This window comes from Cetorhinus maximus, chromosome 13 (genome assembly GCF_964194155.1).
Source record: "Cetorhinus maximus chromosome 13, sCetMax3.hap1.1, whole genome shotgun sequence".
NCBI lineage: Eukaryota > Metazoa > Chordata > Chondrichthyes > Lamniformes > Cetorhinidae > Cetorhinus > Cetorhinus maximus.
The window spans coordinates 68,831,240-68,848,224 of record NC_135891.1 but is presented as its reverse complement, the minus strand read 5'-3'; the positions used below and the strand labels follow the sequence as shown (position 1 = coordinate 68,848,224).

The 16,985-nt window shown below is 45.9% G+C and overlaps 1 protein-coding gene across 3 annotated transcripts in view; it reads left to right on the top strand.

The window, feature by feature from the left end:
- The first annotated feature begins 424 nt into the window (after positions 1 to 424).
- Positions 425 to 16,985, top strand: part of tfap2c (transcription factor AP-2 gamma (activating enhancer binding protein 2 gamma)) — an 84,328-nt gene continuing 67,767 nt past the window's right edge. The window contains exons 1-3 of one of the 3 annotated variants that reach the window (XM_078555504.1): positions 425 to 587; positions 10,580 to 11,023; positions 12,747 to 12,798. In XM_078555504.1, the coding sequence (XP_078411630.1) occupies positions 504 to 587; positions 10,580 to 11,023; positions 12,747 to 12,798 (580 nt within the window). In that variant the 5' untranslated portion in view covers positions 425 to 503. Of the gene's footprint in view, positions 588 to 670; positions 763 to 8,028; positions 8,421 to 10,579; positions 11,024 to 12,746; positions 12,799 to 16,985 lie in introns of those variants that run through there. The other 2 variants (XM_078555503.1, XM_078555502.1) reach the window with 2 other exon arrangements.

Below are 16,985 nucleotides of genomic sequence, written 5' to 3'. Positions count from 1 at the left end.
GAAAGCGGTCGGCGACCTGCAGAATGACTGCAAATAGTAAGAGTGAGACAGGGAGGCAGTAAGTGATAAAGAGAAACAGAAAATAGTGAGAACAAGATAGACTCAGAGAGAAATGGAGATAATGAGACAAAGATGGGGGGTGGTGGGGTGGAATGAGCGGCTAGAGATTGATAACTTCTAACACAAACTGTGTTAAAAAATAAAAACAGAAAATGCTGGAAATACTCAGTAGGTCTGGCAGCATCTGTGAAGAGAGAGAGACAGAGTTAACACAATAAGTGTTAAGAATCAATTCTCACTCAGAAATATTTGCTTTAATTATTTTGGTATTTTCCCTTTTCTCTCTAATGTTCGAAGTTCAGGTTTGATTTGGTCTGGTAAAGGAATTGAACTTTATTGTTTACACCCAGTTCTCATTGAACAGAGTGGGTGTGAAATTCTGGGAGGGATGTGTGCAGCCTCCGACTGACAAAGGGAGTCCACCGTCTCTTTAACAGAACTGAATGGCAAGGGATAGAAACATAAGGACGAGCAGCAGGGGAGAGGAGCCGTCTCTGTGCAACTGGAGACTGTCGACTCTTTCTCAGGTAAATGATTGCAAGGTGGGTCTGCTTGAGATGCGCAGGCGCATGTCTCGCCCAGGTACAGTGACTGCTGGTTGAGAGCCGAGTAAAATCTCTGTCGCATTCACTGGCCCCTCCACGTTGCAGCATCGGGCGAGGACCGAGCATGTCGTTACTGGGGAAAATAGGCGACTGGCAGGTGAGTGGAGTCCAGGCCCACAGTGACCTACTGTCATCAGGGAGTTGACTCTCAGCTCTGGGGGTGGGATTGTACAGAGTGGAGGGAGGGAACCATTTAAACTTTTAATTCACTTGCTGTCCTATTTTATATTCACAGGGAGGGTCTAACTTTCGAAGGGGAGCTTCCTATGCCCGCATCTCGCATGTGCTGGCACACAGAGTCGGCAATGACCCTGAATGTGACTCGGGGAGGGTTACATGTGTCGAATGAGCGGTTAATGCGGCTCGGATCGCTGCCACGAGCCAGTCCCTCCGGGAAGGGGCCTCGGATCCGAGGACATGTCCCAGTTCCCTGAGGGAGCGGTGTGCACAGTGCGGTTCGGCCTGATCCGGCAGCAAGTGCCTTTGCACCGAACCTCTGTTTACCGGTGCTGGGGCTTGGGGCCGAACACCGAATCTTCCTAGCAGACAGCCGGTGCTCCCTGTGCACTGAGGGAATTGTTAGTAAAAGAAAGACTTGCATTTATCTAGCGCCTTTCACTACCAGAGGATATCTTAAAGCCCTTTACAGCTAATGAAGTACTTTTGAAGTGTAGTCACTGCTGTAATTGCCAATTCCCCGGGCCCTTTCTCACCACAAGCAAGTTGCAACTTAAAATAAAGTTGGCCGCTCGCTGGGAACTGGGAGGATAATGTCTCTCCTCCAACCGGAGCCTGGCTACAGGAAGGGCCCAGCCAACACGCACTTTCTAAACTTGAAAACAGCAAAATGTTGAAAGAGACAGAAGGAGGGAGGGGGAGGGGGAAGGTGGTGTGCACCCTTCATATTTACAGCAATCGTCTTCTTATGTAGCAGTTTTCTAATTACTATTAGCAGGATAACTCGGGGACAAGGTGAGACGGCGGAGACTGCTGTACTTTAAACTGCAGATTTCAGACAAAACGCCTTGCAAAGAATATCACTTTCAGTGCGAGCAACTAAGTGTTTGTGTTGTGTAAACGAATTACGTGTAAATAAAACAATAATGTATAACGTTGCATAGTCGGTTAGAGTGTTGTAAATTAGTTAGAAAGTGGACCGGGCTTCACTGTATTCAGCTGGTACAGCCATGTACAGTTACTGATCATTGGGGTGTGATTGAAGGTGAGGGATAATCAGCGTTCAATTAGTAGATTTGGGAATCGTTTCATGCAAAGCCGGAGTATTCGTTTAACAGGAGTGACCATTTGGTAGAAAGCGGGCTATTGAATTTTTCATATACTTGCTGTGTTTAACAGAAGCTCAGTGACATCGGGTCAGTGAATGTGAAATCTTCAGTTCTAAGTGTTCTTCAGTTTGTGAGAGAGGCTCTGAGCTTCACTAATTAACATCTCACTGTTCCATTTCAAAGCTAGCGAGCTGTTGTGAAATTAATTTTATATCCAGACTTGGGGACAAATGAAAAAGGACAGTTTAGATCCGGCGCGTTATAATCTTCTGTATACACCGTCTGCCGCTCGCCCACAGCCACACAATATCTGGGCACGGGAGAAACAGAGAGAACAGTACAATTTAGGAGAGTAAAAATCCCAAAGCGATCAGACACCAATTTGATAGAAATAAAATCAGAAAACGATGGGAAAACTCAGCAGGTCTGGCAGCATCTGTGGAGAGAGAAACAGAGTTAACGTTTCAAGCCCAAAATGACTCTTCAGAGCTGATAGGGCAATTTGATAAGAGTCACATGGAAATAGGGGAACTTTTGACGGCTGAGAATATTTGTAATGCCCGTTGCCATTCGACTTAAAGCGGGGGTGGCTGCTGGGGTATTAAAAAAATTCCTCTGGTGCAATGTTTTATTAAGGAGGTAATTTCTGCGCCTTTTGTGTAACACGCCGGGCATTGTCGGAGGTGGCGGTGTGACGGCGGAGGATTTATTCGTTAAAAAGGCCAGTCCGGCTGTACTGTAATTTAACAAACACCAAATGCCAGGGTTTACTATACCTGAACCGTCTCAACTGGCCTCCAGTTCCATGCGAGATTTTAACTCTGAGGCTTGTTTCGTTCCAAAGTAAGGAGGAGGAATTCAACTAAGGTTTATTTTTTTTGGGTGGGAGGAGAGCTATGATATCGCCAGTGTGTCGAAGGGGACGTATTTAAAAAAGGAGGCGGGGGTTTAAGGGCGCTTATCTTGAGTAGCGCTTCATTATCATCGCAGGCTAGAACTGGCACCGGATTGGTGGCTGTTGAATAGTCCTTTAAACGTGGCTCCTAGAAAAAGTCGATAAAATGAGCCCTTCTCCCTGTCTCCGGTCCTTTTCTGCAGGTACTGACCCTGTGACAAGAGTATTCCCATTCACAAACCTTTGATTTCAGTTAAGCGCATCTAACTCCTTGGGGGAATACAATCATCCCGCAAAAAATGCAATAATTCCACAGAGGGAATGTCAGCATAACGGTCATTAAAAAAATAAGGAAGATTAGGAAAACGTTTTCCCCACGCATGCTGACAGGTAAACCCTTGCAGAGAACGGTATGGGCATCATTACACTTCGTATAGAATTAGATTTCGTATTGCCCTGTGCTACACCCGATAGACTTTTGGCAAATGTACAAGATGTTTGTTAAGGGAATCCGCTGTGAATCCTTATATTCGTTTTTATTATGACCCAGAATTCATTCTTTGAACAAGTGGAAAGAGATTTAATAGGAACTCCCGGAGGAAATTGGATATATAACAGAGAAATGTTCAAAAAATGGCAAGGTTAGAGGGAAAGAGCGGGGATGTGGAACGAATTGAATAGCTTTTTTCCAAAGGGTCGGCAGAGGCACGATGGACCGAATGGCCTCCTTCGGTGCTCGATGGTGTTATGAAATGGATAGATATACTGACACATAAGAACATCGAAAACAGTAGTAAATCTGATCTGTATTATATTTCTCTACCCGCCTTAGTACTATAACCCTCAATATACTAAATATTAGTTTTCAAATGTTTCACTAAACCCGAGCAGAGCCTTTCAGCTTTCTTCCTGACTTCACCCCGGAATTATCTAGCTCTAATTTTAACATCATGCTCTCTTGCTCTGGACTCACCCATCAGAGGAAATGGTTCTCTCTCTATCAACACCTTTCATCATCTTAAACACCTCAGCTAATTTCCCACACACAAGCCTGGTCTGTGCAACCTGTCCTTACAATTTAACCCTTTTCGCCCTCATCCCGTTTGAGACGGATATCTCCTCCCCGAGGCGCAGACCCCAGATGAGCTCCTTCTGTGTTCTGTTGGAGAGAGATCCCATTAGCCCTTTTACTGGCAGCTATACCTGCCCTACTACTTCTGAGTGATTGCAACCGTATTGGAGGTGAACACACATACGCATACAGGCAGGTCAGGACAAGTGCAGTGACAAACTATTGTAACAAAAACACAAGTCCATAGGGCAGGCCACCAGCACAGATGAAACCTGCAGACCTGTAATGAATAAGTGACCCCACCCCCCCAAATCCGCAGCTTTCGTTTAAAGGTTGGCCAGCAGTTCACATTCATATTGAACGAAATCCTGCTAGCACCAGTGAATACCCCGGACACAATGCTCACTGTTGTTTAAAGTTTTTTTTTTAAAGCGATTGAGCTGTGTTATGTTTGTTAAAGAGAAACGCCGTTTGAAATATTTTCTTTATTCGGACAAGAAAGGCGGGGGCGGGGGAACTACCCAGGAATTGCAACTAATGTTCAGATCTAGGAATTCAAACACGGATATTCCTTAATATATCGGACTATTTTGATTGATACTTTTGGGAAGCCCTGTGCCAGTGACTGCATTTAACTGGACACCTGTTTTGTTTTCCAACGAATCAATGCAAACAGAGGCCTGTGAGTTCCTCTGCTTTGGCCTGCTGACATCCACCGTTCGGGGTTTCAGGAGAATCCCTTAACGCCCCTCCCCAGCCCCTATCCCCTTTCACAGCGACGGCTGGGGTTCATGGTGAGACAGGAATTTTATACATTGTAATTACACAGTTTCCAATTTTTAAGTTGTGCGGAGGATTCGAGTCTTCTCAAAAGTGTGGATGGGTTAATTGATCCCAATCTCTGAATAACCCTCTGAGTCTCTGAAACTGTTCTACATTTCAAATGGGATTCCCCAGCAGGGACAATGCCGCTAATTAACACCTCACTTTATGGTGGACCCCACCAAAAATGGTAATGCAGACTATTGTCGAGGGAGGTGTGTCGCCGGCCATTAGCAAGTACGGGGAGCTGAGTTTTCACCTCGATAGACACAGCGCCAGCAGTCCAGAGAACATTTTATCGGCCGCTTGGCTGCTCTTTAAATATTGAGTTGCAGTAATGATGTTTCACCGAGTTCCTGAACACACTTGCAGCTAATAGCGACGATGTGTTTTATCTAGATACAATAGCCATGTTACGAAAGCACGGCTGTTATTTTGTCTTCTCAATTACCTTTTTAATATGCAGAAGAGAGAGTAATACAAGAATCAGTAAACTGCAGAGGGAAGTCTGGTGTATCATGGCATGGATCTCTGTAACACCGCTCGTGTACAATATAGAATAATAAGCCATGATGCGATATAAATTTATGATACAACAAAGTGCCATTTAACACAGTATGAAGTCTTAGCGTCTACAGTGTTATTAAATATAACACTATATCATAGCACCGTATGATATAATATATCATTATATAATATAATATATACATTATAACATTGAATACAGTGCAGTAGAACCATTTCAATGCTATAATTTAATGCAGTAGAATAGCCGTCAACAATACAAAATTACAAAATATAATTCACAATTCACAATTGGTTATATAGTAAAATACAGCACAATGTACAGTCATATCTTACTAATAAAGTAAAAGCGAATGCTGGAGATCTGACATAAAATCAAAGCGCTGGAGAAACACAGCAGGTCGGCAAGCTCCATGGAGACAGAAACAAAGTTAACCTCTCGAGTCCAATGTGACTTCTTCAGAACTCTTGTTTCTCTCTCCACAGAGGCTGCCACAGACCGGCTCAGCTTTTCCAGCTGAGATTTCCCAGCACTCTCGGTTTTATTGGTCATAACAATACTACATATATGTGTATGGGTGTATATATAATACCGTTTAGTATTTGAAGTTTTACAATGCACCATATTACCGGCAGATAACTGAACTGTAAAAAGAAGGATGCAGAGAGGCATTGTACTAGGTTGTACAGTCATTCGGGTTCAATTGTCCCAATGAAGCGAAGGATTTAAAACACTGGGTGTTTCTCACTAGAACAGAGGAGCTTAAGGAGGGATACAATCGAGTCTTTAAAAATTGACAAAGGACATAACCAAAAGCTGTTTGGGCTGGTTGATGAATCAGCATCAAGGTGCACAAGCCGAGGGTTGTGACTGAAGAAAGGAAGGGAGATTGTAGAAGATGAGTTTGCATGCAGAGGGCTGCTTATACCTGCGATTCTTTCCAGGCAAGCGTTTAGAATTTAATTTAAAAATGCTTAAAATACTATTTTGAAATAAAGAATAAAAAGGCGGGAAAGAGGCTGGGAAACAGGAGAGCTAACACCGACCGAGTGTTAGCCGATCGAGGGGCCGAGTGTCCGCAGCCAGATGGTAATATCTAGGATGAGAGAGCTGTGTAAATCATCAAAACCAAATCACTACCGATCCGGGGGCATTAACACATGTCAGAGAAAGCAAGCGCCAGGCTGTTTACTGAGAATCTTTTAACAATAATGAAAGCAAACTGTAATCCTATCATTAAAAATAAGTGCAGTGTATTCAAAGGAGAGAGTAACAGGACGAATTCTTACAGACACTGCATCACTAAGCGAGGAAACCCCGTTTCCTTTCAGCGTCTTGCCGGCGGCGCACTCGGCAAATAACTGAGATATTTTAATCAGTGCGAGCAGTCTGTCTAGTTAGCGCAGGGTTCAGGCGAACATTTGACAGCAGTTCAGGCTTCGAGCTGACCCTGTTGCCTGTCAGTCAGTGTGTGTTGCAGGAGAAGTGGAATGTGGGGGGAACCCAGCGAGAGAGGCTGGGAAATTCCCGCCCAAGAGCGGCGGAATCCTAAGAAAGACACAAGTCACATCAGCCCCTGCCCCCAATGATCCTCCTGTATCCCGCAGGAGACTGGGGAATGGGCAAGCTGTGCATGTCTCAAATCGCTTGTATCCCCCTTTAAACGGGTGAAGCGAACAGCATGCGGACGGTATCAATGGAGAGAAGGGCATTTGTTCGATTGAAGTCTCTGGTTTGTTGTGGTCAGTTCTTTTGCCGAAGGAGTGTAATCTGATTCTTATCTGGGGCCCATCTAAATATCCCAATTCCTACCCTCAGTTGCCAGGTGAGCCTCCCTCCTCCTGTCCCCTCCCCTTTTAAGAAAACCCTGAAGAAATATTAAAAAGACACTGAATCTCCTGCAGTGTGGTGTTGACCCTTCGGGTGAAGAGTGAGAGTGGGGGAACTCTGAGATGTCACCGCCTCTCCTGGTGTTCTCAGGGTGAGTGTAAATGAAGGGATGCTGCAGCTTTTTATTCATTTTCCGCTTACTGCATTTTGAACTGATTCTCCCAGTTTATCCAGTCGCAGAAGTGAAGGAGGGGCTTTGAACGTAAATTTCACCAAATCCAACTGATCGCACACCAACTGCTGGGAGGTGAGAATCGCCGTTAGCCGAGATTTCCGGAGTAACCGTTTCGAGTTATTTTTTTTAAAAGCGTGAAACAAGACAAGAGCCAATGAAGAAATCAAACCTTTTCACGAAGGAGCAGCAGAGATTTCCACAGAGGGATTGTGCATGGGTTACTAGTGGAGGTGTGTGACCGCCAGGATTAGCAGGGAGCTGGGCTCCCTTCTCCACCGAGCCTGGAACAATGTGTATAGGTCGATTAAAGCCATCCAGAGACACCGTCAACACAACTACATTTCAATAGTGTCATGGATTGGATCTGATGGCTTTTCGTGAATCGCCAGGGTTCTGTTAAAGGGCTCCTGTTGTGGCTCTGAAGAAGTCATACGGACCGGAAACGTTAACTCTGTCTCTCTCTCCACAGATGCTGCCAGACCTGCTGAGTATTTGCAGCATTTTCTGACTTTATTTCAGATTTCCAGCATCGGCAGTATTTTGCTTTGCTGCTGTTGTGTAATTAGCGAGAGACTGGTTTTGAATGATGTTTGAGGCGTGGAGCGGGACTGGACTGGGAGTTGAATTCAGGAGGGGGCCGCTACTGAAGGGAGCCTGGTCGCTGGAACACGGCAGCATTTGCTCTCTGAGCAGGATGTCCGGACCCTCCACACTGAGCCACCCGGCGGAATGAGACACTGCAGTAAGCCGCTCCTCAAAGCTCATAGGCTCGCCCCTCACCGGGAGGTTTCTGATTTGCCGGCGGCTCGATTGCGTCGCTTTGCGTGTAAATGTCGTCAGGCGGCGAAGCCCCGCCCCCTGGGCGGGGTTTCTGATCGGTTTCCGCCTGTGGAACTAGATCCTCATTGGCAGGAGAGGCACAGAGCATTGGCCCATTCGAGGGAGATCAGGCAGGAGGAGCTTTCCGATCACAACACTTTCGCTTCCTTGGATTGTGAAGCTTGGGCTGCTCTCGGGTTGGTTTCAGCGCGGGGACCGAACATGTTGTGGAAATTAGCTGACAATGTCAAATATGAAGAAGACTGCGAGGTGAGAATGTGCTCTAAACGGGGGTGTTGAGCGGGGTGGGGGGGGGGGTGGCGGTGGTCAATCCAGTTCACTTGGACACATTTCCCTTTTCTCAGTGAACAATGTTCGAAATGAGTCCGAGAAGTTGTGTCTGATTAAATCCCCAGTGCCACAGTCGGCAGTTTAATAACTTACAATCACCCTCCCTGTCTCACTCATCCTCCTGTGTTCACTCATGTCCGTGAACTTAACCTTAGAGGGAAATCCCTTCTTAATGTCACATCCAGGGCACAATATTCTTCAGCCAGAACTTTTCTACCAACAGATTGCGCGGTTTCAACTGAACACTTGAAGATTATTTTTATTGAAGGAGATTATTTTCCTTTTTGTAAATGAAGTTTCAGACACGGTGCCGCTTTCGTGGCCGCTCGGTAACTCTTGGCCAGCAGATTGGAGGAGAAAGCTGCTCAGGGACTGGCGGGGGCCCGGACCTGAGCATCCAGTTTGACTAGTCTCTCAATCAGGAAATTTCACATCAAGTGAGAGCTCGAGTGACTCCGGGAAAGCCGAGCAGGAAGGGGAGGTGTCCAGCGACCGCGAACTCCCTCCTTTCAGCGAATGACACCTCATACTCGGACTCAGGGGCTCCACAGTATTGAAACCCCCCCACCCCCTTCCCCCTCCTTCCCCCTCACCTCGTTCTTCCGTGTAGCCTTGAGCTGTTAGTTTTGAAAAAGGACCCGAAGGTGCTTCCTTCCCGAATTCTTCCACTGGAGACCAGCGACCCTACACTGGTGCCCACAGTCGCGGAACCCAGCGCCGCCTTATCTCGCCCGCCGAAAACGATTATCGAGAACAGAGAGCAGATAGTAACCGGCTTCACACTTGATTGCCAGCCTGAATCCCCCTTCAACTGTCAGTGTAACGTGAATGAAAATGAATTTATAAATCCCGGCGTGTTCCATTCTGTCCGGCCCCTTCCCCAAGCAATCTGAACCATTAACTCATCTTTGCAACGCTGTATTTTGAGGAGCAATCGTCCGCCGTCTTGCTACCTTTCCCTGCCCCTCGAATCACATCAGTTTCGGCTTTGCGGGGAGAAGAAACGGTTGCCCTAGTTTGAGTCAGCCCCTGTTTTCGCTCAATTGTGTGTGTGCTGTCACTGTGAGTGGTCTCTGGGTGGGGCAATCGGATCGACACGAGATTAAGAACGTGGAGAAAGTTATTTTATCAGCTATCGCCATTCGGTATTCAAACGATAGAGAAAATTATAACTTTAATTTTTCATTATTGTTGATGCAAATACAAACCTTTTGGATTTAGTATTTGGGTTGTGGGTTGCACTTTTGGCAATGTTACTTTGGTCTAAGCTGAGTATAAAAATGTACATTCAATAAATAATTTTCACTCCAGAGCCAGACAGTGACTCTGGTTTATGAATACCAGATTGCGCTTGTGAGAGCGGACAATGAGAAACAGGATTGATTCGAAATAATTTTGGATCAACATATTGACAACACTTGAATTTCTTACAGAAAGCACAGGCGATTTAGTGTGAAATACAGACAGAAAATGCTGGAAAACTCAGCAGGTCTGGCAGCATCTGTGGAGAGAGAAACTGAGTTAACGTTTTGAGCCTGCATGGCTCTCCTTCAGGCGGTTTAGTGGTCTGGTGGGCTGCAAGGCATGGATTACTATTAAAAAGCATTAGTGAACTGTCGGGAGATTTGTTCAAATCTGAAATTTTCTGACCGGATTGCGACTTGGAAGTGATTTTTTTGACTGGGGATTGACTGTCTAGAGTTTGGAGAGTAGAAGTTGGGCTGTTGATTTGTTCAGTATTGCGAAATAAAAATTAACGATTGGGATGGGTCCCAATCTCCCCCATCTTCTGGCGTTCAGACACCAACTCCCTTTCCCCGAGCCTCCAATATTATATTTCATCGGCATCAGGCTGGTTAGGGGCCACGAGGAATTAAAGTTAGAATATTAACTTTTTAAAATACACATTTCAAGAGAAAAGTCGTATATAAAATAGTACACGCTGAGCTGAGGGCAGTTTTTCCAAGGGTAAAGAATCATGTGTTTTATTTAGGTGTCTGAATATCTGATGAATGGGGTAGTGACGATTTTTACAGCTTCACAATAACCTGAATGGAAACATTTCCGTATCTCCCCAGGACCGACACGATGGCACCAGCAACGGAACTCCGAGATTGCCCCAACTCGGGGCAGTTACCCAGCACTTGTATTCCTCGGCACCTCCTCTCTCTCATACGCCGAGCTCCGAGTTCCAACCGCCCTACTTTCCCCCTCCGTATCAGCCCCTAGCCTACAGCCAGCCCTCGGACCATTACCTGGGCGACCCTTACTCTATCAACGTCTTACACCACCACCACCACCAGCAGCAGCAGCAGCAGCACTCGGGCTGGCAGGCTCGCCAGAACCAGGAGGTTCTGTCTCAGCAGCAGCGAGGCGGGCTGGCGGCTCAGCTCTCAGCCCTGGAGCCCAGGAGGGAGATCCGGCGCCCAGACATCCTCATCCCCGGGGCTCAGCACATGGACACGACCTTGGCAGGAAACCTCAACATGCACGATGTGGTCCATACAATGGAGGAGGTGCAGGTACAGCTAGACCTCTTCATCCTCTGTTCAATATCTTACTAATGGTTTTTTTTTTAACTATCAGGAAAAAGCAACTAAATAATGGATTTCTAATTAGTCCCAGCATAAATCACTGCACATTAACTTTTAATTGTTGAATTCGGCACTGCCGGAATGAATACAAGGTGTCCGCTGAGGTGACTCAATAGCACTGCGTTATTGAGAAGACCCAGAGATCTCGGGCTGCAGATATACTGTCGATTTAGACCGACAGGCACAGAGGGAAAAGCTGTACAAAAAGGGGCCGAACGGCTCTCCCCAGCCCCTACCCCAAAAAACCCCAACTGGAGCAGAAATAAGCGCGATCCTGTTTTAAGTTTTGGATGCAAAAAAAGTGTGTCTATATAAAAGCTGGGATGGAGTATTACCATTGGAGATGAGTGTGTGTCAGGAGGCTCAGATGTCACTGGGCTAGATTTAATAGTGCCAAATAACCCATTAATACAAGCTGCTCGTCCCCGCGATACGGGATCTGGTGTTCCCGTGTCCCTGCACTGATGAAAGTCCTAATTGTCTTCAGATAATAGGCACTCCAAGAGAGACCCTCACAGAGAGTATTTCAATAGAGCCCGTGGACAAGTAGATAACAAGTGGTGCTTGAAAGACTCTTCCTTTTAAACTAGACAATTTCTGTAAATTAAATGTCAGAAAGGTATTTAGATGTTAATGTTTATTAATCAATTGGAGAGAACGAGTGTTCGGCTCTTATTTTCCAGCGCGCTGTATCACTTTACATGTCTGTAATGAGCGGCTTCAAATACTTCACCATTAAACAGATATATAATCATCTCAGTCTCAATGTTTAAACCAATGCGGATCTCCCCCAGTAATTAATGTTTTCGTTTTTAAAACCCTATCTCTCAGAATGAAGAGGTTTTTTGGCGGGTGTAAGCTGCTGGGTAATTCTAGACGGGATGTATCAGAGGAAACAGCAAAAGGCGAGCCAGCGGCGACCGGTCGATGTCATTAAAAGAGACGAGCTCTGAACAAAGAGCCTGTATTAATGAGCAGGGCGGTGGGAGACAGATCCCCATCATATTCTCTGAAACATCCAGAACACAACACACGTGCCGGGGCTTGTTAGAAATTGGGAACTTTGGGAAGACACCGGGAAGCGAATCCCGTTCACTGAGGGGGAAAACCAGAAAGTAGCAATGGGGGGACTCGGCGACAGAATCAATCATTATTGTTTAAAATATATATTAATGCGAATCATTTACTTTAAACTACCTGTTTCATTCCTGCCTCTTATATGTAAAAAAATGAAGATCTGACATAAGCATTCCACGGATACTCTCATTTTAATAAAGTATGTCATTTAAATATTAATTTGAATATATTTACCACGTTGTGTTAATTGTTTCATTTTAATGTGTTACAAATAAGCTTTCGCAGCTTCATTCTGATAGTTTTGAAGGGGTTTTTTTCCGGAGTGTTTTCAATTGGTTTGTGTTCAAAGAGCCAGCAGGGTCACCAGATGCCGAATGGCCTGTGTGCACCTATGTCACCTTCCCTCTGAGCTCCCCTCTGCTTGTAATAGCCGGAGCCCGCGGTTATCCGCAGGAAAGGACAGCTCTGTAGTGGCAGCGGGTCTGAAATCAGCCACATGTAGAACAATGACAGCCACAAGGGGTTTTACAGCGCGGAGCCGGCCCTTAACACCGCATTTATCTTTGCTTTGCAGCACACGGAAGAGCCGAGCCTGATGGTCCAGGATCACGGAGTTATAAAGAAAGGTAAGCACAGTCTCTCCGCCCCCCAACTCATTGCAAACACTCATCCCGGGACCCTGGCTGCACTGATCGCCTCTGGGAAACGCCACATTTTGATCAATCATTTCTTGAAGGTTTAAATCACTAGCGGGGTTAATGAGAACCTCCCATGGCGGGTCACGGTTGTGTTTGGGTCTCACCCCCGCAGCCTTTTACACGAAGTTGTGTCCCCACGGGGATCGGGGTGGGTGCCGGGGCTGTTTGTTTCTGAGCGGGGGCAAACCTCATATTTAATTTACAATCTTCTCCCTTTGCCCATCAAACTGACGATGAATAAATGAGGAAGCATCATCCCCCAAACCCAGAGTCCAAAAGCCCATTGAAAAGTTTCTGACTCCTGTACAGTCTGTTCGGGAAATCCTGCTCCTTTTACCAAACGACCCAATAGTTTATGCTGTCCTAACTGGCCAGAGTTCAACCCTGAGCAACTGCTAATCCAACAGTGATCCCCCATCCCCAACACTGAAAGGCCAGACTGTGAAGGAAGGGGAGATAGTGAAAGGCAGAGGGACAGGAATCGATGAACAAATCAACTACCAGCGCCATTGACCCCATCCTATTCTTCATTATTATTGGTGTAAAGGATTGTTATTGACAGGATGCTGCTGGTTTTAACAGTGGTGTGCAGAGATGTCAGGGTTCAGGTGCTTCCGGAAGGATGACAGAGGATGGGCTGAAAGGCCATATTCTTCTAAACACTCGGCTTTGAGGTGGTTCTGACGGACTCCGGGTTCGGGGAGGTGGTTCTGACGGACTCCGGGTTCGGGGAGATGGGGGTCAGTCAGTTGTTTGAATACAAAGTGGAGCTTTTGTTTGGTGAAATGTACTTTGCATCTGTAACTGTTTGCGGAAGGGTAACTAACTGTATGTAGAAGGGTAACTAACTTTTTGGTATCCATTTCACGACTTTCTCCTCCACCCTCACAAGGGGCGAAACCAGCACTTACACTCGGTTGCCAATCCTGCAGGATTGCCCTGGAACCCAGGAGTCCGGGAGATTGCAGCAAGTGAACCCGAGTGAAAAATGAGAGGGACATTAAAAACCGTTTTTTTTAACAAGTTTTATGAATATCAGAATGGGGTTAAAAAATTATTCACTGTCACTCAGGTCAATTCACTTTCCAAATGATTGTACACCTAGAGGAGGGGCGTGTGCGGTGACCAATGGCGGGGAGAGTGGGGCGGGTGGGTGACTGTGATGAAGCTTCCAGGAATAGCTGAACTTGTCCTTTGCCAGTGACTTACCAACACTGAAGGATAGGAATCAGGCTTGTTTATGAGATTCTGGCTTTGTTTAATTGGCGCTGCCTCTTACTCATCTTTAAAGCCTGTGCCTTTACAGTACTGTCACTCTCTGACCTTTCAGCTCCGCTCAAAGAATCCTTGGTAAATAGGATCGGAAATGTGCAAACTCTGCATCTAACCAAGTTGTAAAACCAGATTCATTGATGTTTAATGTTGGTGCAAAGAGATGGGAACAAGATCCCTTTCCTGAAACATAAATTCCAGCTACATTAGGGACATTAACCCCGGCTCCAGTGAGGGTCTTCCCGCCTAGAGGGGCCGCGCTGCTGCTCATAGGGTTGCAGCTCTGCTTGACACTGCCCTGGTCTGACTCAGCCCTGATTGTGTACCTTCATGCTGTGACATTAATATCTGTCCGTGGTAAGAAAGAAGAATCGCTCAGTGTTTATTCACGCTGCGGTCAAGGGTCTGAACTCGCGATCGAGTGTTTGCGTCTTTCCAGCCACTCCTTAGCAGAACCCGCTTCCATGCCCAATTCTCCCGATCTGCAGTCAGACACCAGCTCTGCTGTGCTCCAGTTTAGCCAGAACCCATGTACATTCGGCACTGCAGCATCTAAGAGAGAGGATAGGTCTTGCCTCGGATGGCTTCTCTGCACCTTTGCTGATAGATGCACTCTGCTTCCTGATAGGGTTCCCTGTCAGTTGCCATTCAGCGACTCCCATGAGGATTTTTGGGTGTGATGCCTTATCCAGCCGAGCAGCCCGCCCACCCACATGAATGGGTTAACAACTTGTGAGAAAACTAACAGCCGGCTTTGGGCTGTCGGAGTAGGGGTCTTTCGGCATCTGGGCTGGATGGGGTGGGGGGAATGAATGAAGGAAATTGGATGTGTGGAGAGAGTGCGGGTGTGAGTTATTTGTTCATCCCCCCCCACCCCCCCACCCAACCTGTTCTATGTAATCAGATTGGTCACTGAACAGAAAGCTGTTAGCTAAATAAGGTGTCCAAAAATGGAAAACTAAACTAGTCTCACTGAGTTTTAGTCCGTTTTAAGCCGTTGTGCAGAATGTAATTATCTACTTTTCAAAAAACTTCTGTAATGCCCGCACAGTACCTTGTCTAAATGCATGGTTTTGATGTGGGTGACACTAGCAAGGCTGGTATTTATTGGTAAACTCGAGCTGCCCTTGGGAAGGTGATGGTCAGGTGCCTTCTTGAACCATTATAATCCCTGCAGTCTCTCGTCTCACTGATGCCAATCTGCCTTTAGCCCCTTGCAAGCATCTTGATGTGGATACCTGGTGCACAGTAATGCTCGCAGCAATACCCTGCTGCCAAGTTTGGGGATTACATGGGGACCTTAAACTACTGTCCCTTTAACTGGGGCCACTACTAGGTGAGCTGCAATGATTTGTATTATGTTTCTGGTTGTACACTCCCTGTTCTGGTGAATTCTCGTTATGTTTACTGTGGGTTTGGCTTGATGACACCGAACACTGCAATCTGAGACTTCAAGCTGTAATTTGGGTTTCACTCAGATGTCCCTTTGCATACACTGCCCCTCAGTTGAATTCAGCCAATGTAAACAGCAATCAATGGCCTACACTGTCTAAATTTTTCACCTAACAGCAGGCAATGGAAGCTCTGAGCAGATTTTATACCTGGTTGGAGATTGCATTACATCCTCCAGGTCATCACTCTGATCTCCAGATTAACATCACAAAGCTAGTGTTGGAGTGTGGAGTGGTTTACAGGTTAACACGCCCAAGAGCAGGGCTATATCAACCCTTTGTTTCCCTGGGTCATATAGGTGTGAACCAAGGAGCCCTTTGCACCCCTAATAATGCATCAATCTCTGCTCCAATTAGCTTGTATATATCTCAAGTCCCATTGAGGATTTATCCAGAATTAAAAATCACCCTTTTTTAAATCTGTCGACTCACGAATTTTGTAACAAGGCAAGCCAGTGAATAAGAAATCCATGCACAAAAATGTCGACCTTTAAGGGAATGCCCAGCTTTATCAGGAATCAGGGCAGTAGGTTTGTTTGTGTACATGAAGGTATGTGTGAGAGTGTGCATGTGAGAGTGTGAGCACACGTGAGACCGTGAGCCAGCATGTGTGTCCTGTTATTGGGGAAATTCTAAAGGCCTGCAGGGTGTAAATTGACATTTAAAATTGACACCAACATTTAGACCACACTTTTAATGTTGGAAACATCCCAAGGACTTTACAGGAGAAAAGCAAAAAAGACACCGATAAACCAGGGCATGGTGGCATAGTTAGGAGTCAAGCAAAAGCAATTGAATTTTTCAAAGCTGATATTGATAGATTTTTATTCGTTAAGAGTAGCAAGGGATAGAGATCAATGGTGGGTTTATGGAGTTAAGATTCGGATCAACTATTATCTAATTGACTGGAGGAACAGGAGCGAGAGGCTGAATATTTCTAAATAAGTCCTTGCTAATGTTTATGAGTGGAGTTGATCCCATGGGTGACTCCCAGCAGAACTCTACTGGGTTGATGGGCATTGTGACTAGCTCCACAGTTCCATAGGTGATGGATTCTTAATCCCAAAGGCAACACTTGTGACTCCTGAGAACCTCTCTACCCCCCACCCCTCCTTTCATTTGATGCCAAGATGCTGGAAATGACCCATCTCCTTCTCCAGAAGCTTGAGCACATAAACTGGACTGACACTCCAGTACAATACTGAGGGAGTTTGCCCTGTCCGAGATACTGCCTTTCAGTTGAAATATTCAGTTTTCCTTATCAGTTTAATATCATGAATGTTAAAAAATATAAAAGATCCTGTGGTATTGTTTGCAGAAGAGTAGGGGAGTTCTACCAGTGATAATAAAAACAGAAAATGCTGGAAATAGTCAGTAGGTCAGGCAATATCC